This window comes from Podarcis liolepis (genome assembly GCF_965112155.1).
Source record: "Podarcis liolepis genome assembly, chromosome: 4".
NCBI classification, from domain to species: Eukaryota; Metazoa; Chordata; class Lepidosauria; order Squamata; family Lacertidae; genus Podarcis; species Podarcis liolepis.
Genome location: NC_139558.1, coordinates 82,639,211 through 82,662,782, shown reverse-complemented (window position 1 = coordinate 82,662,782; position 23,572 = coordinate 82,639,211). Strand labels below are relative to the sequence as shown.

General features: G+C 45.7%; 1 protein-coding gene across 5 annotated transcripts in view; it reads left to right on the top strand.

Annotated features, from left to right (window-relative positions):
- The window catches only part of FGF9 (fibroblast growth factor 9), a 43,851-nt gene that overhangs the window by 5,692 nt on the left and 14,587 nt on the right, over positions 1–23,572 (top strand). Inside the window, exons 1-2 of one of the 5 annotated variants that reach the window (XM_083499023.1) lie at positions 1,242–1,563; positions 15,614–15,717. In XM_083499023.1, coding sequence (XP_083355149.1) covers positions 15,688–15,717 — 30 coding nt within the window. In that variant the 5' untranslated portion in view covers positions 1,242–1,563; positions 15,614–15,687. Of the gene's footprint in view, positions 1–1,241; positions 1,564–14,762; positions 14,894–14,954; positions 15,074–15,613; positions 15,718–23,572 lie in introns of those variants that run through there. The other 4 variants (XM_083499022.1, XM_083499021.1, XM_083499024.1 and 1 more) reach the window with 4 other exon arrangements.

The window sequence follows — 23,572 nt, the reverse complement described above, 5'->3', positions numbered from 1 at the left end:
ACATCTTGGCTCCCTCAGCATTGCAGCATCCTTACAATTCCCAGGTTTGTTTTTTCTTTATTATTCAGGTTGTCAGTTATTTTTAAACCAAACTTCATAATGCGTGTGTCCATGCATTCCTATGCGTTTCCAGAACCTGCCCCAGGGACTTGTATTTCTGGAGTTGCCCAAAGGCCCCAGCTAATATAGCTGCCCAACACCAGTGCATTTCCGCAACTCAAGGCTACTCAGAAAGTAAGCTCCATTGAGTTAAAGGTCACTGACTCCCAAGCCAGCAGCTACAGGATTGCAACCCTCGTTTCCAATCCGAATTTAGCTGGGTAGCTTTTGGTTCCAGAATAAGAGCAGGCTTCTCCATGCATTTGAGTATTTGTGGGTGGGCGGGGTTTTAAAAGTCATGCTCGGAAATAGGACCCAGGGACCCAGTTTCCTGCTTTGGCTATGTACCCCGCCCCCCACTTCTCAGAAGAAACCTTAGACGGGAAGCCTATTTTAGACACGTGCCAGGGACATGTCATAAATCAAGCTGCACCGGCTCAGGGACCCGTGATACTTTTACCATTTTAACGTCTTCCTTTAAATGCAAGCTCTTTTACGAGATCCAGTGTGGAACGCGATCCCCGCGGGATCAAAGCGGATGCTATCTCTCCGGGGAATGTCGGAATTTATTGGGGATTTTTTTTGGGGTGGTTGGTTTTTTTTTGTTTTTTTTTTTTGCGTGTGCCTTTGGTGTAGGTAGGACATTGACGGTGCAATACTGGTAAACTTAAGGAATTTTGTACCGGGGATGGGGGAAGGTAGCGTAGCTCTTGCGTCAGCACAACCACTGCATGAGAGGGAGAAAAATCTCACCCTTCCAGAGAGAGAGAGAGAGCTCTGCTAAGGAGTCATGCTAGTCAACCCTCGTCCGGGCTCCGGCCAGATCAGCTCCCAGCAGAGAAGCAATCGGCAGCACCGGACGATCGCGCCCCCGCTCAGGAGCAGCGGAATTAGTTTTCGCCCAGGGGAAGCGTGGGCGGGGCTTTCGCACGTGCTTATGCGCGTCACGGACCCTCTATAAACGATCGCTTTCCTATTATTTTTAAAAAGAACGGTGAATAGATCCCCGGCGAAGCGCAGGCGTCTCCGCTCCCCAGGTGTCGTCACGCGCCGGCAGCTGCGTGTCCTCGAGCGACATGCTGCTGCTGCAGAGGGTCCTTGCAGCGCCCGCTTGCAGTGCACCTGACGAGTCTCGGGGCTGCAATCCCAAGGCACGCTGAGCTGCGGAGCAAGCCCTGCTTTCCAGTTCATTTATATATAGTATATCTATTGCATAGGATCCGGCTGCTGCAGCTGCATACTCCCCCCCCTCTACTTCCCCGGGCTGGGTGCCGCTGCCGTAAAAAACCCTGTTCTGCTGCTGCTGCTGCAGAGAATGACTCGGATAAGCAAGAGGAGCGGGACCTGCAGTACTAAAGCAGCTTCTTCGGGCGCATCCTGCAGAGAAAGCAGAGCGACCCCCCTTCCTTTGTCCAGCACCTCCTGCACCCCCACCTGGCCGAGGCCTCTGGAAAAACGCAAGGGGTAAAATGTAGCAGCCTTAGGACCCGGGAGGGTAAAGTCAGGCAAGCCCCTCCCTCTGGGGAATGACCCCGCTTCGTTGCACAATGTCATTGCAATCTTTAAAACAGATTTCTGCCTTCTCCTTTCTCACCGCCCCCCAACGCCCTTCTGCTTAGTGGGTAGGAGTGAAAATGCAGCTTGCACTCTTCTTCTGTTGGTGCCCCCCCCTCACAGTGGCTGGGGCATCCCAGGCAGATGGGTGGGGTACAAATAATAAGACTTCTTAAACTTGTAGCCTGCTTTACCTTGCAAGGTGTTTGGGAGTAGCTTGCACGATTCCTTTTTTAAGGACTTGTGAGGTCAGTTAAACTGAGTGAGGCCCAAGGTCACCCAGTCAGCTTTGTAGCTGAGGGAAAAAATATTTGAATCCAGGTCTCCTAGTCCAGGAACACCAGCTACTGCACAATGCCATCAGAGGCTTTCTCTGATTAGCACTCGGTTCTTTACATCAGGCTTGGAGAAACCTGCAGCCCTCCAGATGGTGTTGGACTACAACTCCCATCAGCCCCTGTCAGCATGGGAAGTGGCCAGGAATTATGGCGGCAGTAGTCCAGCAACATTTGAAGGGCTACAAGTCCCCTACCCCTGCTGTACATGGTTTTCAGTATTCAACATTTATAGAGCGCTTGCTTTTCAGAGCTCTTCTTTAGCACAGCCAACCTTACAAGGTAGGTCATTAATTCCCAGTTTTATAGGTGGCGTGTCCACTTATAAAATTGGCAAGCTGGAACATGTGCAGAAGAGGGTGGCCAAGATGATAAAGGGTCTGGAAACCAAGCCCTGTGAGGAACGGTTGAGGGAGATGGTTGTGTTTAGCCGGGAGAAGAGGGGACTGAGAGGAGATACGATAGCCATCCTCAAAGGTCTGAAGGCTGTCACATGGAGGATGAAGCAAGCTTGTTTTCTGCTGCTCTGGAGGGCAGGACCCAAACCAAACCAACGTTACAAAAACCAAAGTTACAAGAGCTTTCTGACAGAGATGTTCAACAGTGGAATAGACTCCAAAGAGAGGTGATGGACTCTCCTTCTTTGGAGGTTTATAATCAGAGGTCATGCATGATCCAGTTGAGATTCCTGCATTGCTGAAGGTTGGACTAGATGACCGTGGGGTACTCTACAATTCTATAGTTCAGTCTAACATTATAGCCTCTAAGCTTTAAACTCATTGTGGCAAAAACTATTTTGCAGCAACCATCCAGCTAAGCCAGACCGTTTCCTCTCCTAAGTCTTTTTAGTGTAGCCTTACACCCAGGAACTTTGAATGGGACTGAGTATGTCCGAAAGGACAAAGGGAAATGTCTACTCTACCTATTTTGCTTTAACAAACTATTCCCTCCAAACACCTATCGTATTCTAGATGGACAGATGTTGCTGGAATCCCATCAGCTCTGGCCAATATGGCCTGTGGCAAGGGATGATGGGAGTTGTATTCCAATAGGCTCCTGAGGGCTACAGGTCCCTCCACCCCGGCTCTAGAGGAACCCTGTATGCAGATGGAGCAGACTCAGTAGGGAGCTGGTTTAGCCCTTAAGCGCAGTGCTTTGCTTCCATTCAACTGATGGCTGCCATTCTGCTGCCTCCTCTGGGCAAAGCACTGCATACAAGGGCACTGATGCAGCAAAAGCAGAATCTATCCTCCTCCTCTGGTCCTGAGTCTGTAATAGGTGCTGGGTGCATGTGCAATATGCGAGGTCCAGTGTGGAAGTGTTGGAAGTTTCACGGGGTGACCTTGGGCAAGGCATGTTCTCTTACACCAGGCTTCCTCAAACTCAGCCCTCCAGATGTTTTGAGACTGCAATTCCCATCATCCCTGACCACTGGTTCTGCTAGCTAGGGATCATGGGAGTTGTGGGCCAAAAAACATCTGGAGGGCCGAATTTGAGGAAGCCTGTCTTTACACTAACCTACCTCCTGGAGTTGTTGTGAGGATAAAAGGGGTGAGCAGCATGTAATGTCACCGTGATTTCTCTGGAGGAATGGGGCCATATTTGCCCCATTCAAACTGTCCCTGTGTATATATTTATATATGCGCACACCTCTGCTTGCTCTGATGATGACCAAAACTTGGCACTTGTGTGTATAGCGCTTGTGCTTTTTGTGGCGCTACAATTTTCTTTAATAAAAGGCGCCAGTTAACTTTCATAGCCTCGTGCTGTTCTGGAATAGGAGCCAGCCCTTTGGAAAGAGGGGGCGGTTGGCAATTAGATATCCTGTTAGCTTCAGGGAGAGTTTGCCTTACCTGCTCCTCCAGGCAAAAATCCCTGGATGGGAGAGAACTCATCTTACACGATGGCAAGGAAAAGTGATGCAAAAGCCCGCACCTGCACAATGTCCTTCTCCTGCAGTCTGTGACCTTCCATGCGTAGCTTGTGACTCCAGCTCCGTTTGCACGTAGGTGATGATGCAGCAGCGACAGCCTCCTTGCAAAGGCTGGGGGAGAAAGCTGAGTCCTGCTGCTGCAGATGAATTGCAGTAGCTGTTTCATAGGTGGTGGGCAGGCACTCTCCTTTTAGGTCTTTAGAAAGTGCCTCCTGTGGCTGGTAAGGCAAAATAGAATCACAGCCATCACTGGCAGGATATTTTTGTTCCAGTAAGCTGGGGGTGCCCAGTTATGATTTTTCTAAATTTGGGCACCATAGGTTGGCTGTTGAACAAATAATTTTTTTGAGTCTGTGCACAAACTAATAAATTTTATTATGGCATAAGATTTGGTGGACTAATGCCCACTGCGTCATATGCATGTGTTAAGAGCTTGTGTTTTATTCTGTTTTTATTGTGTGCACCACTTTGATGATTTTATGTTATGAAGTGGTCCATAAATTTTAATCACTACCACCACCATCAGTAGGGGTGGAAGGGGCCCATGACTTGTAACTTCAGTCCTTTTTACTCCTTGCAGAACTGACCTTGCTAGAGTACTCATTGGTTTGTGATTTCTGTAATTTGAAGTTACTTATTTCAGCTTATCTGGGCTTATGGCAAGGTGTCAGCAGGGCCGATGATCTTCTGATTTTGCATATTAAGTGCATGTGCATATGCAAAATGAGGCCTAATAGATTTAATAGTATATATCCAGGATGCAAATTCTGTCCCTTTGTTCTACATCAACTCAGGCTTCTTGCTGCTTTTACTATTTTTTATTCTATTCAATTATTCCTATTTATGCTATTTCTATAGCAATAGGATTTTGGTTTTTTTTAAAATAATGGCAACAGATGACCTTTCAACCTGATGAGAACCCAGGGCCCAAGATTCCCTTGCACCTATTGCACCCTCTAGAAAATCAGTCTGAGGCTCAAACTTAACTTACAACAGCATTCTAACATTCAAAGGTGTGTGTGGATGTTAATTGGACAATGGAGGCTTGTATTGAGGTGTTATAGCTCACCCCATTCTCCAAACTTATGTCAAATAACAAAATAAAAACAGCATACCAAAGTATTATATTGAAACTGAATACTGTAATACTATTCATGTGCATTTGGTTGGAAATTATTTCCCCTGTCTTCAGTCGGGCTTATTCCTTATGAGCGTGTTTAGGACTGCAACCTAACTCAGACGTGCATCCCAGCTTCATATTAAGCCAATTGAACTCAGTGGAACTGCCACTTGCTTCCTAGTAAGTTACTTCAGGGCTGTAGCCTTTAAAAATACCAAAAAACCCTCCTCTCCGATGTCTGCTGGCTTCGCTTTGAGCCCGTTGCCAAAGCCAACCCAAACAGGAAGAGCTTCTAAGAGATACTTTAGTGCATCTCTAAAAGACCAGCCACCAAGAACACCTTGGTTTGAAGCAGGCTCAGATAGTATTGCTAAGAAGGCTCCTTTGAACTTAGGAATTGTAGTGGGATGCAGATTGCAATGTCTGTCTGCCAAGAAATCCCTCTATGCTCGTGGCTAACCTCCCCCATGCATGGGGTGTGTGTGTTGTGGTCACATGTGTTTTCTCTCTCTGCTTGGCTTGTAGAAGAATCAGTCTGGATGGCACAGTAGCTATAGCTCCAAGGCAGCAGGTTGGATCCAGCAAAGTTATATCCAACTAAGCTAGTCAATGTTAGTTAATTTCAGTGGGTTTCTTGGAGTAGTACAAATGGAGCCAGTGAGGATGGCTGCATGCCACAGTGTTGGTTGGTTTCCCTCTCCATCGGGCTTTTCACTTCCATCACAGGTGATGCGGGTGGTGCTACGCTCTAAACCACTGAGCTTCTTGGGCTTGCCGATCAGAAGGTCGGCAGAATCCCCACCACGGGGTGAGCTCCCATTGCTCTGTCCCAGCTCCTGCCAACCTAGCAGTTTGAAAGCATGCCAGTGCAAGTAGATAAATAGGTACTGCTGCGGTGGGAAGGTTTCCATGTGCTCTGGTTTCCATCACGGTCTTCCGTTGCACCAGAAGCGGTTTAGTCCTGCTGGCCACATGACCCAGAAAGCAGCCTGTCGACAAACGCCGGCTCCCTCGGCCTGAAAGCGAGATGAGCGCCACACCCCATAGTCGCCTTTGACTGGACTTAACCGTCCAGGGGTCCTTTACTTTACCTTTTTATTCCAGTGTTGCATTTGAGCAGTTGCACTGGTGTATCTACCAGTGTGAAAACACAGGAGGGACTTCCACCATAACCATATTTGTAAATATCTCCTCAAGGCCGTTATTCCCACCAAATGCTCTGAAAGTAGGTCTCCAGCCCCTTATGCCACCCCAAGACAAAAACAAATCTTGAAGGTTCACTTTCCCCCCAAGTAGTCACTGCAGGAACTGTCGAGAGAGAAATAGGTAATATCAACAAAAAAATAGGTTCCCAAAATTGCCAAAATTAGGAATTTGGCAAAAGGAAACACTCCCCACCCCCCACAGTGCATGGTTAAACTATGGAATTTTCTCCTCCTGTAATGACGGCCACTGACTTTCATGTCTTCAAAACGGGATTAGCCATATTTGTGGGGGATAAGGCCAGGGCTCCCCCCCCCACTTCTCAGGTGGGCGCCATTGCCACTTTAAGAGAACGAGGGAGGTGTTTGTGGTGAGGTTCTGGCATTTCTTTTTCTAGAAAAGTAGCACTGGATATGGCTACCTATTTGGCTCATAGGCAACGTCCAAAATGCACTGTACATTTAAAGCGCTCCTACATCACTTTTAACAGCTCCCCCCAAGAATCCTGGGAACTGTGGTTTATTAAAAGTGCTGAGAGTTGTTAGGTAAATCCTCACAAAGCTACAGTTACCAGAATCATTCACAAACTGCAGCTTCCAGGCTTCTTTGGGGGAAGCCATGGCCGTTAAAGTCATATCTGAGTGCATGATGTGGGCTGAGTTGCTAGAGCAGTGAGGGCTCATGCCTTCATGCCCCACTGTAGGCTTCCCAGAAGTATTTTATTGACTAGATAAGCCTTTAATCTGGTCCAGCAGAGCTCTTCTTATGTGCATTTTGCAAGCTTTTTAATTCTCAGTATGTATCCAGTCCCATAAACATTGCTGCCTTTTATACTCAGCCTAAATAAAATGTGTTCCTTTTTTATTCATTGCATTCATACTCCACCTTTTCAAGGAGCTCCAGTTGTAGTACGTGGTTCTCCCCCTCTCCCTTTAATCCCCACAACGACCCTATGAGGTAGGCTAGGCGAGCTTCATGCCTGAGTGGGGATTTGAACTCTGGTTTCCCAGGTCCTACATACATTTTTGTGCAGCTCTGCACATAACATCTCTCAGTAAGTTATTTGTTTCCTATTCCTCGCTGGAGCTCACCTGAGACTGAGCCGGCTGAGATGTTTTGTTAGTTCTGTCCTGAGCCGCCAGCAGCTCTTGCAGCTCACAGTGCGCCTTGTGGCTCCAGGAGGTATGGAGACACCCAGGAGTGGCTGCTGAGTCAGCACTTAGCAACACTAAGTGGATTTGATAGTTTTGGCACTTGGGTACTCGCTTAGGAGCTTGCTCCAGGTGAGCGGGCAAGTGGCAAATTGCAATTCTGCCCTTGTTTCCCCTAAACACCGGTAATCTACAGCCATAGAAGGTGTGCACACAACAAATTTAAAGCACGTGATGTTCCCCTAAGAAATATTGGGAACTGTAGTTTACCCCTCAGAGCGCTGCAGTTCCCAGCACTCTTAACAAATCACAGTTCCCAGGATTATTTTGGCCCGCTTTTAAGTGTGCTTTAACTGTAGTGTGTGAATGTAACCATAGTCAAGTCATCTGTAGAAGAACTTTGCTGAGTGTGCAGCTGTTTCACTGGGATTTAAACTACAGCTGTTCCTTTCCCTCCTCCCCTCCCTTCTGATGAGGGGCTGTTCCATATTGCCATGTATTGAGTGACGGCCCATGGAAGACGCCGCCTGTGAAAAAGGAACTTTGTCTCTGCTTGAAGGGGCTCTGCTTGAGAATTGTTTTCTTGGCTCCTTTTGAAATATCCCAGGGAAATTGAAGCCCATTAAACTCCAGATTGCAACTGGTCAAATGCAAACCCTTGAAGGGGTCCAGCAGTGAATGGCCAGTGTGAGTACTGGTGTATCTTGCATGTCTGGTTAGAGAACATTGGCAGCCTAATGACCCATATCTGAATCTCTTGCCAGCTGATGTATGGAAAATGACTGTTCAGCAACCTGATGGCAATATTTCTTGCAGCAGCATACAAGGCCTAAAGATTGTACAACAATCCAGCGCAGTGTTGCAAACCGTGTTATGGCTGTATGCACCTCAGTATCTGAGCAAAATGAGAGATTTCAGGGTGCCAGCACATACTTTGGCTGGAGTTTTCCTAGAATGAAGGTCACCAGAGACTGTGGTGTCTTTTATTTACATCTATTTACGTAGAGCCTAGGACTTGCCGATCAGAAGGTCGGTGGTTCGAATCCCCACGACGGGGTGAGCTCCCGTTGCTGGGTCCCTGCTCCTGCCAACCTAGCAGTTTGAAAGCACCTCAAAGTGCAAGTAGATAAATAGATACCGCTCAGGCGGGAAGGGTAAAGGGCATTTCCATGCGCTGCTCTGGTTCGCCAGAAGCGGCTTAGTCATGCTGGCCACATGACCCGGAAGCTCCCTTGGCCAATAAAGCGAGATGAGCGCCACAACCCCAGAGTCGGTCACGACTGGACCTAATGGTCAGGGGTCCCCTTTACCTATTTATGTAGAAAAGTACATATCACCTTCTCATAAAATTTCAGAGCAGGGTACAGTGGTACCTCGGGTTACATACGCTTCAGGTTACAGACTCTGCTAACCCAGAAATAGTACCTCGGGTTAAGAACTTTGCTTCAGGATGAGAACAGAAATAGTGCTCTGGTGGTGCGGCGGCAGCGGGATGCCCCATTAGCTAAAGTGGTGCTTCAGGTTAAGAACAGTTTCAGGTTAAGAACGGACCTCTGGAACGAATTAAGTACTTAACCTGAGGTACCACTGTACAGTGATATAAAACCACAAAAAGCAGTATGCTTATATATATAAACATTGGAAAGAACTTTCTTACGCTAAGAGCTGTTCAGCAGTGGAACGGTCTCCCTCAGAAGGTGGTGGACTCTCCTTCTTTGGAGGTTTTCAAAGCAGAGGTTTCATCCATGGATGACTTCATTGAGATTTCTGCATTGCAAGGGGTTGGACTAGATGATGCTTGGGGCCCCTTCCAACTCTGTGATTTGATCATACCCCCCCCCCCACAGGCTGAGCATATTATGGAAGAGCTTCAACAGTTTTTTGGGGTGGTGGAGATGGTAAAGCCAGAGTGTTGAATTCAGCACAGAGAACAAGACAAGGCCCCTATATCTTTTCTGGGAGCATGGCAGCTGCTAGTTTGTATGGCAGCCTTTACCCTTCGGTCCTGCAAAGAGTTGCTTAGCAGACTTGGCCAGAGCCATTGCCAAAGAGGCTTGTTTGATGGCTTGTTTGACCGCTTAAGCAGTCTCTCTGTCTACAGAATGCCATCTTCCAGATACAAAGCCACAGGCTGGGAGTGGCTCCAAAGACGACATACAAACAAGCCCTGCCAGTCCTATAACAACATTACCCTGGAGCTGTAACTATCAGGGTCATATTCAGCAGTGCGTACTAGTTCGGGTTTGAAAGCAATTAGGGGAAATGAACAAAATCCTGCAAAGTGCAATGGGTTGGCCAGTTGGCTAGTTGATAGCATGTTAGGAATGTCATTGTGTATGGCGTATGCCTTGTCACTTTGGCTCTAGTGGCAAAGTTATGCTTGATCTTTGCAAATGAAACGTTATCCTGGATTGCATGTTTACAAGCCTTTGAATGTTAAAGGATTTGGAGAGGTAGGATACAAACCTTAGCAATCCGTGAAGTTAGCATATGATTCAGCCCTTGGACCAGAGGTTTTCAGTCTTTTTGAGTCCATGGCTCCCTTGAACAACAGCATTCTTTCTGCGGCACCCCTGTGGGGCTCAGGAACCTAGTTATGTCACCACTTGCCTGCAGAGCTGGCAGCCCCTCACCCCTTTTCGAACACCCTCCCTTATGAAGTGTTCCCTCAGCCTCCTCTCCCCTCTCCTTGAGAGTCCTCTGGGCAGCCGCCGCTGCCACCCCTGGTCTCAGAGCTGCCTCCCATGCCCCAAATAGAGGTGCCTCCTCACACTGCCCCTGGCACTTGTCTGTCCATTCCCAATAACAAGGGCTGGTGGACTGGCTGGCTAGGCTCCCTTGCCTGCTTACTTGCTTACTCCGAGGCCACCTCAGCTCCTGGCACCCAGCACCCCCTGACCAGCCCCAGAGGCACCATTTGCCTGGGGAAGCTTGTAGCCAGGGCTGCTGCAACAAACAGCTGTGGAAGCCTTTGGGAGGCAGAGATGCAAGAGGGCATCAGAGGAGGGAGCGAAGGAAAGAGGGACAGAGGTCAGTGTTGCCTGGCACCCCTGACCGTCATTCAAGGCACCCGAAGGTGCCATGGCACACTGGTTGAAAACTACTGCCATAGACTGTATGTGCTACTATTAACTGAATGAGCACATTATTTATATCCTGAAAACATTCAAAAGTGCCTCGAATTAAACAATACATCTGCTGATTTGGCAAAACTCATATTATGGACAGTGGGCACGGTCCAGAGTGATTTGTGCTTTGATTTATATAGGGTTCAGATGTGTCTCTGGATAGTTTTCCCTAAGGGAGTGTGCCGAGCAAAGAGTAATAAAACTGAAGCATTTCCTATTGCAATATGTAAACTCTGTTGTTTGTGGGTTTCACAGACTTCTCAAGAACAGAGACACAACTGACTTGAAAAAATCAGCTACAGGGCTAGCAGCATTTTACTTTCAGGTGGTCAGCAGTGTGTGACCCGGCCATCTGAAATTGGAGTAGCAATTTCACTCCCAATTTACTTTTACACCAGAATGAAAGATACCAGGTTTATAAACCCAGAGCCTACAATATTGGACAATAGGCACATAACCTAAGAATTGGCCTCTCTTAAAATTGCTTGGTGATTATATGTACACAGGGGTAACTTGATAGTTTGGTGAAAGTTTTACAGTTTTACAAGATTTGGAGCCCTGATTATGTAGCTCTGAGCATGGTGAAAGCTTTCCAATGGACTGTTTGTATCAGATATTGTACTAGAAGTATTGCACCTAGCTGAAGAATGCTGATTTTTTTGTTTTGTTTTATTACTTCGTAAGAATGCAAACAATTTAAAATGGACAGATTGCCTTTTACTAAGCTGGAGTTATCAATGCAGTGATGAGTAAAATAATCAATAGTGTTCTCTTAGACTAGCAAGTGGGTCACAAAGCCTGTGCAAGTGGGCTTTGGACTTTATAAATAAGCTCAAAATAATTATTGCTTGCAATCCTTAACTGGTATGATGAATATCTCTTACAACTTTTTGTTTAGTTGGCTTGTTATAATGCTGTCTTGACACTTGTTGCAATAAATCAGTGAATTTTTGACTTGTGGGCCACCATAAGTTTGGGAACCACTGCCTTAGAGAAAGGTACAGCAGTACTCATCTTTGCAATCTTGGTTACAAAACTTTATCTCTTGGCTTCTACCTGTTGTTGATAGATCTATGCTGCTGAGGCTGCTATTGCTATTGCTCCTTTGTGAAAGATGCAAAATGAATCGCTCCATAATCTTTGTAACAGCTTTTCTGTTGGTCAGTCCCCCCCCCCCCACATTTGTCTTCCTCATATATTTGCTTTCATTGGAATACTGTACCCTTTCTCGCTTCGGATTTCTGCCTGTTACCATTCCATCTTTCTCCTTTGGCTTTCCATTTTTACAACCACACTCTTTCTCTGTTCTTCTCTAACTCATCTCTTGCCTTGTTTTTAAAATAGATTTTGACCTGGTGGCCTCGGTCCTTTGTACAACATCCTATCAAGTTATAGTGAGCTTTAAACATTTCAATAATAAATAAACAAACAAACATAAATGTAATGTGACGTGCAAGAATTGTCTGGGTAACATTTTTGGAGGAGGGTTTAAAGGAGGATGGTAAAGAGGCCACATTCACTGGTTCACAGATATTCCTGGTAGGACCATGGTCTGAACAAAACCTGGCATTGGGTAAATCTGCCTTAGAAACAGCCATTTTCTCTATCCCATTCTTTCTCTCCAACTTCTGAGTTCCTCTTCCACCTACAGGGAAGGGCTGTAGCTCGGTGACAGAGCATCTGATTTGAGTGCAGAAAAGTTGCAGGTTCAATCCCTGGTATCTCTAGGGCTGGGAGTGTCCCCAGTCTGGAACCTTGGACAGCCACTGCCTGTCAGTTTGATATTACTAAGTTAGATGGAGCAATGATCTTGACTCAACATAAAGCAAGTTCCTATGTTCATTCCTGAAGGCAAGGATAGACCAGCGGAGAGAAACTGGTGGACTTCTGGTTATTTTGGGCTCTTAACTTTCATCAGCCAAAGTCAACATGGAAAGTGGTTGGGGATTATGTGAGTTGGAGCCCAACATCTGGAGGGACACAGGTTCCCCATGTTTGCCATACCATGTGAGCAGCGTTTGAAATTCGCTAGGTGCCAGGCGCATTTTGCATCTGGCTATTGACCACTTGTGACCAAGTGAAGTTGCCCAGGTGCTGGGGTGGCGTCTGATGTCTCCGCCATCTGGAAGTGCAGGCCTGGGGAACCTTGGATCTTGCATGTTTTCACACACTAGCAACACATCCTGTAGAATTCTATCTGTGATATTTTATCTGCACAATCAGAATGAATTTCAGGAACCAAAACGTCTTTTGAGCCATCTGACCCCAAAACTGCAACTAGACATTCCATTTTTGGCGTCTGTAACCTTGGTTTGAGGAGCCATTTGGCACCTAGATTATATATGTGAGTTTCTAACAATGCATGTGAGATATCTTGACCTTTGATTACACTTGGAAGAATAGTGTATTTTTTAAAGACTTGTTTGGCAAGACACACTCTTTAGCAATGTTGTCAATCTATATACAACCAGGTTTTGCTGTGTCATCTCTCTCTCTCTCTCTCTCTCTCTCTCTCTCTCTCTCTCTCTCTCTCTGAGAAATGACACAGTAAAACCTGGTTGCTGTTGGTTGCCCATCTGCAAAATCCTTTCATAAGAACATAAGAATGGTCCTGCTGGATCCAGAATCCTGTTTTGCACAGTAGAGGCCTATGAGAAGCTCAGAAACAGACCATGAACACAAAGACACTTTCTGTTGACTGACATGGTTTAATGATGACAACACCTGTAAGCTGCTTTGAGTCATTTCCATGAATAAAGTGACTAATAAATAACAACAGCATCCTTGCAACTGCTGATGTGGACAAATCCTAGCTATTAGGAGGGGAAAGGAATTGTGGAATATAGACAATCTGTTCAGTGGCGATGTGGACAAATATGAACTATTAAGCGGGAAAGGTTAATGGTGTAATATGCAAAACCAGATCAGTTGCTATGAGGCAAGTTGACAGTTCGTTTGGTAGAAAGGGAAAGGTTGCCAAGAGTCTTGCAGAAGGACTGGAGGGGCTGTTTGCTGCAGTGGGCTGAAGGGGGGTCAGTTGGCAGTCTGTGAAAGAGTTGAGTTAAGCAGTGAAGGAGGAAGAAGGGGAAATATGGAGAACGGGAGGTGGGCTGTGACTTCAAGGAGACTGTGATAGGTCAATTTAGCAGCAGAGGAGTTGGAGGGAAGGTAGAGAGGGAGGCATGGGTTGAGGGGAATGCTCAGAGAAGACTTGGGCCAGATCTGGCTATTGTGGGAAGTGAGGGAGACAAGGGTTTGGGAATTTGAGAACTGGATGGCAAATATTGGTTACAGACAAACTTTGGACTGTAGGTATCTAGTTTATTTGGGGTGGGGAGTGGGTAGTCTTCATTATTTATAGGTAAATGGGAGATACTGATACCAAGATACTGATATAAAGCCCAACTAGACAATCAGCCAAATACTAATGACCTGTTTTATTCCAGGAAAAGGCACTTTTGTTGGTAGGTAATCTGAGGAAGAAGCAGGGAGAGAGTGAGGTGATGTTTATGCATTCGCTACCCATTGTTCCCCTGTTCCAAATTGTCCCATCCGCTGCTTCCCTCCCCATGTTTCCCTTTTCACACACATAAATAAATGAGGAATTGGACACCTTGCAAGGTTGGGTTGCTAGTGAGTTTGCGGTGGGTGTAATTTGAAGCACAACCATGGATCAAATCCTCTATTCCTACTGCTTCTCCTCCAGATCGACTCATTCTGGGGTGGCTTTTCCTGAAGCAAAAGGGCGGAAGGAACACTGGGACTTGAGCTGTGTACGTGCTGCACCTTTAAAGCACATTTGAAGCACGTTCTTCCCCTCAAAGAATTCTGGGCACTGCAGTTTAGCCTTCACAGATACCATTCCCAGCAACTACTGTGCCCAGAATTCTTGAAGGAGAAAAATGTGTTTTGAATGTACTTTAAAGGTATAGCGTGTACCTTTATCGTCCGTTGAACCTTAATCACTAAATTAAGGCTCCGCGCCAGTTGTGGTAACACAGTAGGTTTATTAAGTTATTAAGGAGGTTTTCCTCAGTTCTCTGGCAAGGCTCTTACTACAGGCCTGCAGGAGGATTTCTCCTAGTCTGAGGGAGGGCTGGCTTCGAGGGTCAGCATGGTTGGACACCTGCTGAGAGTTGCTAGGAAATGCCTATTCACAGCTACAGTTGCTACCTCACAGCAACAGTTATCAGAGTGGCTTAACAGTCAAGCCCCTCTTCCCAGGGAACTCTGGGAATTTTAGTGCTGTGAAGTGAATAAGGGTCTCCTAACAATTCTCAGCACAAACTACAGTTCCCAGGATTCTTTGGGGGGGGGGAGCCATGGTGTGATACTGCTTTAAATGTATACTGCAGATGGGGCAAGCAAAAGTGAGGCAGAGCAGCAGCAGTGGGCATTGAGGGTTGTTCAATCCCCCTATAGCTGGCACTGGTTGTACTTAACAGGACAAAGCACAGTTTAATTACAGTTCCTGAACATAATGCAGGTTTCCACACGTGTGTGTGTGTGTAACACATATTTAGACCAGGGATGGGGAACCTGGTGGCCTGGTAAGGTTAACGTGCCCCTTAGACTGAAGAAAGGTTCCTCTCACCTGATTTTAGACCTGAAGTTGTGTTTTGTAAGCTCCACTTTCAGTCTTGAACAGATTCTGAACAATCTTTCGCAGCCGATCACATAAATACCTTTTAAAAAACAACGAGCAGCCTGTAAATAACTTTACAAACCTTTCTGCATGCCCCAGCATGCCAGAGGATTGCTGGAACATTGGGTCTGGTCAGGTACTTGATTGGAAGGACTTAAGAAAATTATCTTTGAACAAGTAGCCTTCTTTGAAAGGCTGAGCTTTTCACTTGGCACTCCTCTGCCGTCTGCATTGCATAATTTCGGGAGAAAGCTCAGCACTGTTGCCTTTTATATGCTGCGGATGTCTGTATCTCTAATAATTACTCATCTGTTGGCATTTTTCTTTCTGGTGGAAAACATCTGCCATTTTTGTAATGCCACTGAGCCAATTTCAAAGTTGACTTCAGGTGCTGAATTTGTGAATGGAAATGGTATGGACATTTTGTGTGTGTTGTGTTTTGCAGGTATCCTGGAATTTATCAGTATAGCAGTGGGCCTGGTCAGCATTCGAGGGGTCGACAGTGGACTTTATCTGGGAATGAACGAGAAAGGAGAACTATATGGCTCGGTAAGTTCCTTGTGATTTTGAAAAATCTTGGCCTCTGTTTTCTTTAAACGTGCTGTTATGGTTACTGTGGTCGTTAAATGGCTATCTGCAGTGCCCAGAAGATCATGCGCTTGTAAAACAATGCATCGTTCAAATTTCTGGTCAAAGGTACTAGAATCTAGTTAAGAAGTATAAATAAGACGCTGTTTCTTAGTTTGACAGATTGATCCTGTGTTTTCATTAAATAAACATAAAAGCTGGGATTTACTTGCATTGTCACAACCTGTAGTTTTGTGCTGGTGTGGTAAGCTCACCTAGGATGTTAAACTGGCACAACACTTTGGATGATACTACTGCTCTCTGCGAATGGCCGCTGTTAACAGATGCGCTCCTGTGCTGTTTGCAGTACTTTTACATGGTATAGTAATCAGCAGAACCAGGCCATGATGGGAGGGTGGGCGTATGTACATTTGGAAAGGTACATTTCCAAGGCATTCTAGCCACCATGGAACGTTCTGTGGCAGGGGTAGCCAATGTGGTGCCCTCCAGTGTTTTGTACTACAGCTCCCATCATCTGCAGCAATGGTCAGGAATGATGGAGGTTGTCGTCCAAAACATCTGCAGGATGCTGTTGGTTACCTCAAATCTATGGCTACATTCCCACTCACAGGATGAATGGTACGTTATATTTCTAGAGCCTTGCTTCTGTTCACGCATTTTATATGCCAGACTTTCAGAAAGAATGAGAAATTCCACTTATTTCATCCTGTCAAGGTGCATGTTTGCTTAGCTATCCAGAATATCTTGATGTTCGCAAAGCTTGAAGTTCTGTCCAGTGTAATTGCTACCTAAGTTGCACAGGTAGGTTTACGCCCATCTGTGAAGCCATGGGAAGATGTTATAGGATGGTTTTCCTTTGCTCTGGGTTTTTTGAAATAGTCGATTCTATACCGAGGAAGAAGCAGTAGAGTCCATCTGAGGTGAAGGGAACAGAGCACTGGCACCTGCAACTGACAATTAGTATGGATTCTTTCTATTAGTTAGGTCAGGTACGAAAACCTGCAGTTAGGCCTCCATTACCCCTCAGCTGAGATGGCCCAGTATGTTTCCCTTCCTGAGGCAGGACAGCAAATGGCACCCGCTAGTTTGTAGTACCCAAGGCTGGTCAAGTTAACTTGGTTCCTCGGCCATCCTGCAAGTCCCTTTCTTCCTCACTTGCAGGAAAAATACAACAGTAATAAATTTCACTAACCCTTCACTTCCCTTTCATGGCACCCAAAATTAGCTGCCTGAGGCGGCTGCTCCACTCTGCCTAATGGTGGGCTTGTCTTTCTCTGGGACAAAAGGATAGCTTCTCTGGCTTCAGTCAGAGGATTTTTGGCTCTGCTACCCACAACCTTAGCCTGGCTTGGACACCCCCTTTTTTTTAACCCTCAGTTTCATTCCTACCTCAGGGTGACATTTAAGAATAGCCATGCATGTCAGCCTACGTAATTCATAAAGACAGAAAGATGAGGGGGCCACCAAATGCAAGCATGAAAAGAGGAGACCTCACATACACAAAGGTTGGTTGGCCGAACACGTTTTGAGAATGGGAAGGGATAAGGAATCTGAGTTGCCTTCATCCACAAAACGATTGGATGCAGCCCTACAAGCCTCAAAAGGCACTTTGAGGCAGCTGCATATGTAGAGAGTCAAAGGATGCTGCATGGAGCCAAAGGATGATCAGGAGTTGTACTGGCTGAGCAAGCGTGCTGTATCCTACCACAAAGTCTGAAGGGAAGCTCTGGAAAGCTAATGAGAAGATTTTCGTTGATGCTGTTTTGTGAAGACTGGCAGTATCCTACATGGAAAGAAATAGGAACAATAAAACTGAACACATGCTACCTTAGACCAGATCAGATAGCTGGGCTGTCAGGCTCACTACTGTCCGCTCTTATTGATCATGATTGCCCAAGTCTTCGGGTAGGATTCTTTCCAAGCAGTGCTGTCTTTGATCCCCCAAGCTAGAGATTCAGAAGGTTGCACCTGGGCCCTTTTTGGGACCAGTCAGCACTGGGAGCAGGCACAAACGTCAAGGTGGCCATGAAGGTCACCAAATTGTTGTCGCCAACCTTTTCTGTCAGTGACTTGGCCTTCTCTGTCTCATGTTCCATTGATCTATTGCTGGCCAGCATCTTGTGCTCAGAAAGGGTTGTGTCCTAATTCAGTGGCATCGTTGGAACTGATGGCACTGGAATAAAAACATAAAATAAATGCAGAGGATAAAGCCTAGCTTTGTGAGAATTTGTGTGGGGTGTAAAATAGTGGTTCAGGGCGGAGGGGAGATGGGGAATACACAGTACTGATGGATACCATTTGTGTTATATACAGGGCTTATTTTGGTAAAATAATAATAATAAATGAGGTGCTGGTACTCTTGATAAAAGTGCCGCGGGTGCCATCACAAAATGGCTGCCATGGGCAACAGAAAGAGGTGTTGGTACTCCATTCCAGTGAGTACTGTCACGAAAGAAGCACAGGTTATGTATCACAAATGGTTAAAAATGAAGGACAGAACAAGTAGGGTATGTCGTTTATGGTGGAATAAGAGAAAGTGAAAATTATAATACATTAAACAAGAGCAAGAAGATTCAGTTATGTACCTATGGCACGACAGAAAGTTGTATTACAATGTGATGATATCCAGATCTACAGTATACAGTAACCTGCTGACAGGAGTAGAAAGTTAAAAAAAAAAGGCTGTCTGTAATTTTATTAGTCAAAGAAACCATTAACACTACCTTAATTAAACCCTAGTTAAACCTTTAATACTTTTTAAAACTAAAAAGCAGATATTTAAGTGTTCTACAAAGGAAGGCACGAAACTGCCTTTTTATACTAACAAAATAGATTTGGAAAGTCGTTAATTTTGTATATGAGCTGGCATTCATCCTTCCTGTCTTAATTTTTGCAATTGATGCTTCTGAGAGCTTTAATGTCATACTGAACTACGGAAGCTTTCTTTTATATAAACTGAAAATTTAACGTACAAGGAGCTAATGAAGTACTTGGCAGCTTTATGTCTGGGGCATAAGCTGTGCTTTTGTGCAATTCCCACTTCCGCTGGCGGGGCTTGCGTAGGAGAAATTCCAGGTGGATTGAACCCCTAGGCTAGCGGAGTTGGCTTTGAAAACTGTACACAGAAGATGGGTCTTGCCGTCAGACTGCAACGTGATGAAAAGTGGCTGTGATCTAATTCCATTAGTTCCAATGAAACATAGCATCTAATATTCATGATCCTTTAGGGCCTTGTTGACACTGGCAAAATTAGTACCCATATTTCAGCAGCTGCCAACAGTAGCACAAATACTGTTGTGGCCTGGAACCATTTCATTTTCCCCTATCCTTCTGGGTCTTGAGGCATGTGCCAACAAATAAGTGCTCAGGATATTGGGTTGTGCCAACCAGTGCGCTGGTGCAGCCTTGAGGAGCTTGTGCAAAGATGGCATTGCACGATGCCAAAAGCTAAAGAATTGTTACTGGCTGCTGACATTGCAGTACTAATGTTTGCTAAGTGATAGGCATTCCTCTTTTTTCAGCTTTTGGGGGCGGGGTGTTCTTGTTGTTTTTTGCCGCATTACAAACCACATATGCTGTAGGCAATTTCCAGAGGCGTTGCCAGGTTATAATTCAAAGTGCCAACAGACTCTGCTGCTGCAACAGAGCAACCTCTTTCAAAGTTGTCAGTCATGTATGTCAGGGGTAGTCAAAATGGTGCCCTCCAGGTTTTGTTGGACTACAACTCCCATCAGCCCCAGCAAGTATGGCTAATGGTCAGAGCTGGTGGGAGTTGAAGCCCAAGAGCATCTTGAGAACAAGTGTTGGCTACCCCTCATATATATAACCCATAGAGAAATCTAAATACAGAGGTTGTTCCTTTGTTCATTAAATTTGTATATGCCCTTCATCCATAGCTCTACTTACAACATAAAATCAAAATGTAGAAAACACAAAATACATAATAAAAATAAAATAAAAGGCAGCCCAATGACCCCACCCAACACATTTTAAAATGGCATAGGGTATTAATCAGCCAAAGGCCTGGATAAAGAGGAATGTTATGTGCATAATGAAGGTGCCAGGCGAGCCTCCCAGAGGAGAGCATTCCACAAACAGGGAGCTACTGCAGGAAAGGCCTGTTCTTGTGTTACCACCCTCTGGACCTCTCATGGAGGAGGCACATGAAGAAGGGTCTCAGAGGATGATCTCAGGGTCCATGTTGTCCTTGTTACTGTTATTAATAATAACAGTACCAGGTTACAAGGGCCCCTAGGCTACAGTATCAGGTTCCAGGTTTGATGTGGGCCTGGGAGAGATGCCTTCATGAGTCACTCAGTGTTGCAACATGGCATAGACACATACCTGGTGATGTGATCTGACGTGGCTCCCCCCACCCACTGCCCTGACAGGCTGACTAGGCAGTGGCAGGAGCAGGGATCCTAATGGTCAGGGGCGGACTGTCCAACAGCTGCAGGCTGCCCAATGGCAGGACATCCCAGCTGTGGCATCAGCAGGAGTTCTGGGCTCAGTTGGCTGGAGTTGTGGGTGCTACCTTTCTAATTATGCTAGTGGGTTTACACTCAATGTATGTACTGGGTTGTGGAGAAGTCTAGTTGCACCAGGAAGTGATCTGACCATGGCACTTCTTTTGTTGCTGGAACATAGTGTCAGATCATCCACTTCCACAGAGGTAAACACCAGATCTAAGGCATGTCCATGACTATGAGTAAGGCCAGATTTATTCAGGGACAGGGGTGAGCTCCCATTGTTTGGCCCCTGCTCCTGCCAACCTAGCAATTCAAAAGCACGTCAAAGTGCAAGGAGATAAATAGGTACCACTCTGGCAGTAAGGTAAACGGTGTTTCCGTGCACTGCTCTGGTTTGCCAGAAGTGGCTTTGTCATGCTGGCCACATGACCCGGAAGCTGTACGCCAGCTCCCTCGGCCAGTAAAGCGAGATGAGTGCTGCAACCCCAGAGTCGGCCACGACCATAAGAAAAATTCAAGTATCCACATTTGGGCAATTCTTTTATCCCACTAAATGTTGGACATGCCAAAAAGAAAATAGGTGATTTCCCCTACCCTTATGTGGTGGGAATGTGATTGTCAGAAAATATTGGAAGAAACCAAGTTAAAAAGGTTTTAAGTTATGGAAATCATCTTCAACCACTATTCATTTTATTTAATTATGTGGAAAGATTGGTGGTACCATAACATAAATAATTAGTTTCTTATATGTTAACTGCATATGTGAGGACATTGGTCTCTAAGACATGGAGGTCAGTGAACATCCATTAAAGAATGGATGAAGAAACTTTGGGAGATTGCTGCTGTCACCAGATTAATCCACTACCTGAGATTTAGAAAACAACAAAGTTATTATAGCTTTCAGACACAATGAAAGGACATTGCATCAGTTAATATTGCACTTAGAACAATCCAAATAGTGTTAGATTAAATTAGTAACATTGTGTTTTCAGAAGGACAATATTGTTCCTTCATAATAATAGCATGTTATTGTACTCTTTTTAAACTGAAATATGATGGATTATATAATGGATTATAAATGTTGATATGTTTTATTGGAAAAACAAATTCTTGGAATATGCAATCTTTTACTAGGCCAACTGAAATGTTACAGAATATTGTGCAAGACTTCGTGTTCTCTGGAACTCTGCATTAGGGTAGATGGTAAACAGGGGGTGAGGGAGGGGAAAAATTGGCTGAGGTTGGAGCCATGGATGGAGTCTGCAATTAGCCATGGTCTTAAGATGGATTGTGGGAAGATGTAGTAGACATTCAAGCAATGGCAGGTCTTTGTCCCAAGGAGCTTGTGATGTAAATTCCAATCATGGAGGGATACATCTGAGAGAGAAGAGTCAAGGGAAAGGCATGGTTAATAAGGGAGAAGTGTGAGCAGTTGTGTGCTTAGCTTTTCTTTCGGACGTGTATGGGGACTTGTCAGGAACATAGTAGGGCTTTGCATGATTTTATCAGGAGACAGAGCTGTGCTTTGTGTTTTCAAAACTAGACACAAATGTCATGTAGTACATATTCTGAATCTAATATTGACATTGGAAGGAAATTACCCACTGGTACCAAAGCAAAAGGGGGCGCGGGTGGCGCTGTGGGTTAAACCACAGAGCCTAGGACTTGCCGATCAGAAGGTCGGCGGTTCGAATCCCCGCGACGGGGTGAGCTCCCGTTGCTCGGTCCCTGCTCCTGCCAACCTAGCAGTTCAAAAGCACATCAAAGTGCAAGTAGATAAATAGGTACCGCTCCGGCAGGAAGGTAAATGGCGTTTCCGTGCGCTGCTCTGATTCGCCAGAAGCGGCTTCGTCATGCTGGCCACATGACCCGGAAGCTGTACACCGGCTCCCACGGCCAATAAAGCGAGATGAGCACCGTAACCCCAGAGTCGGTCATGACTGGACCTAATAGTCAGGGGTCCCTTTACCTTTACCTTACCAAAGCAAATGCTACACTAGAAGAAGTTGTTGGTTGGCATCTGTGTGTCTTGGGAGACAGTCAAACCACTGGAAAGTTACTGCGCCTGCTGTGGCTGTAGAGACCAATGTGGGAGAGACAAGTTTTGTTGCAGTTGGGGCAGATAAAGGGGTCCGGTTATGCTAATGCAGATGCGCCATGGTGTTTCTTCTCTCTGCGCTCCTCCCAGTGGTCATCCCTTCTCTGGTCACTGCTGTGGATACACAGCCTGACTGATTGTCTCCAGGCACTGTGATCGTCTGCAAGGGATTCTCACATGGCGGAGTTAATGATGCCGGTCTTCATGTCACGTTTGCAAACATCTTTGTAACTCAGCGTTGATCTGCCAATAGGTTCCTGGAGCCAGCTCCCTGTAGAGCCCCTCCTTGGGGATCTTGCCATCTTCCATTCTGTGGACATGACCAAGCCAGCGTAGACTGTCACTGAGACAGGAGTGTGAACATACTCAAAATCTTCCCAGGATGTGTGGAAGGGGTTGAGGCATCGCTTCTGGTGGGTGTAAGTTGCCCACATCTCACTACCATAAAGCAGTGTGCGCAGGTGACATGACCCACCTCTCGGCCTCACTGATGTGGCCCAAAGGAAAGGAAAGCATTTGGCACCAGCTTGGCTGCAGGCGTTGTCGGAAGGAAGCATACAAGATGCCTTCCAACCGCCTTAGGGACTCCACTCCAGATTAACCTAGGGTTAACTCCTTAGCTTTTCCTTCTCCAGAAGATGTCGTACAAGGCAGCAAGGACAGATTGGTGCCCAGGATTTGCTTCCAAAGCCTTTCTCACAAGTGAGTTTATCTGCAAGGCAGCGGAGGTTTAGGATCAGAGTTTCCTTCTCCTAGATGGGCTTCCTTCCCAGGTTGACACGCCCCATCTGCCCTTCGTTTCCCTCAACAGTACATGCAGAAACTTGACCATTGGATGTAATATTAGTCTTGTCCACCAGAGCCTGTCTTGGCGTCTACTCAGAGCTGTATCAGGTAAGGAAAGGGCTGAATTCGTCACACATGCCTTCTCTGATCCTCTTAATTGTCAGGCATGCCCTACCCAAGGCGTTTGTAATTTGCATTTCTTTACCCTCTCTTCCTGCAAAGATGCATTTTTTTAAATAAAATGTTTATTGAGATTTTACACAAAAGAAAAACAGTCTGATAGAAAATACAAATAGAAAAACAGACATTTAAAAAAGAAAAAAAAGAAGAAGAAAAAAGAAATAATCCATTTTTCAATATCTTTAGGTTCATTTGCTTATTTCCTTGACCCCCTCACACCTCCCCTTTTTGTATTCCCGTTTATTAAACCCTTTCAGCAAATCCTTACCCTCTTTCATTTATC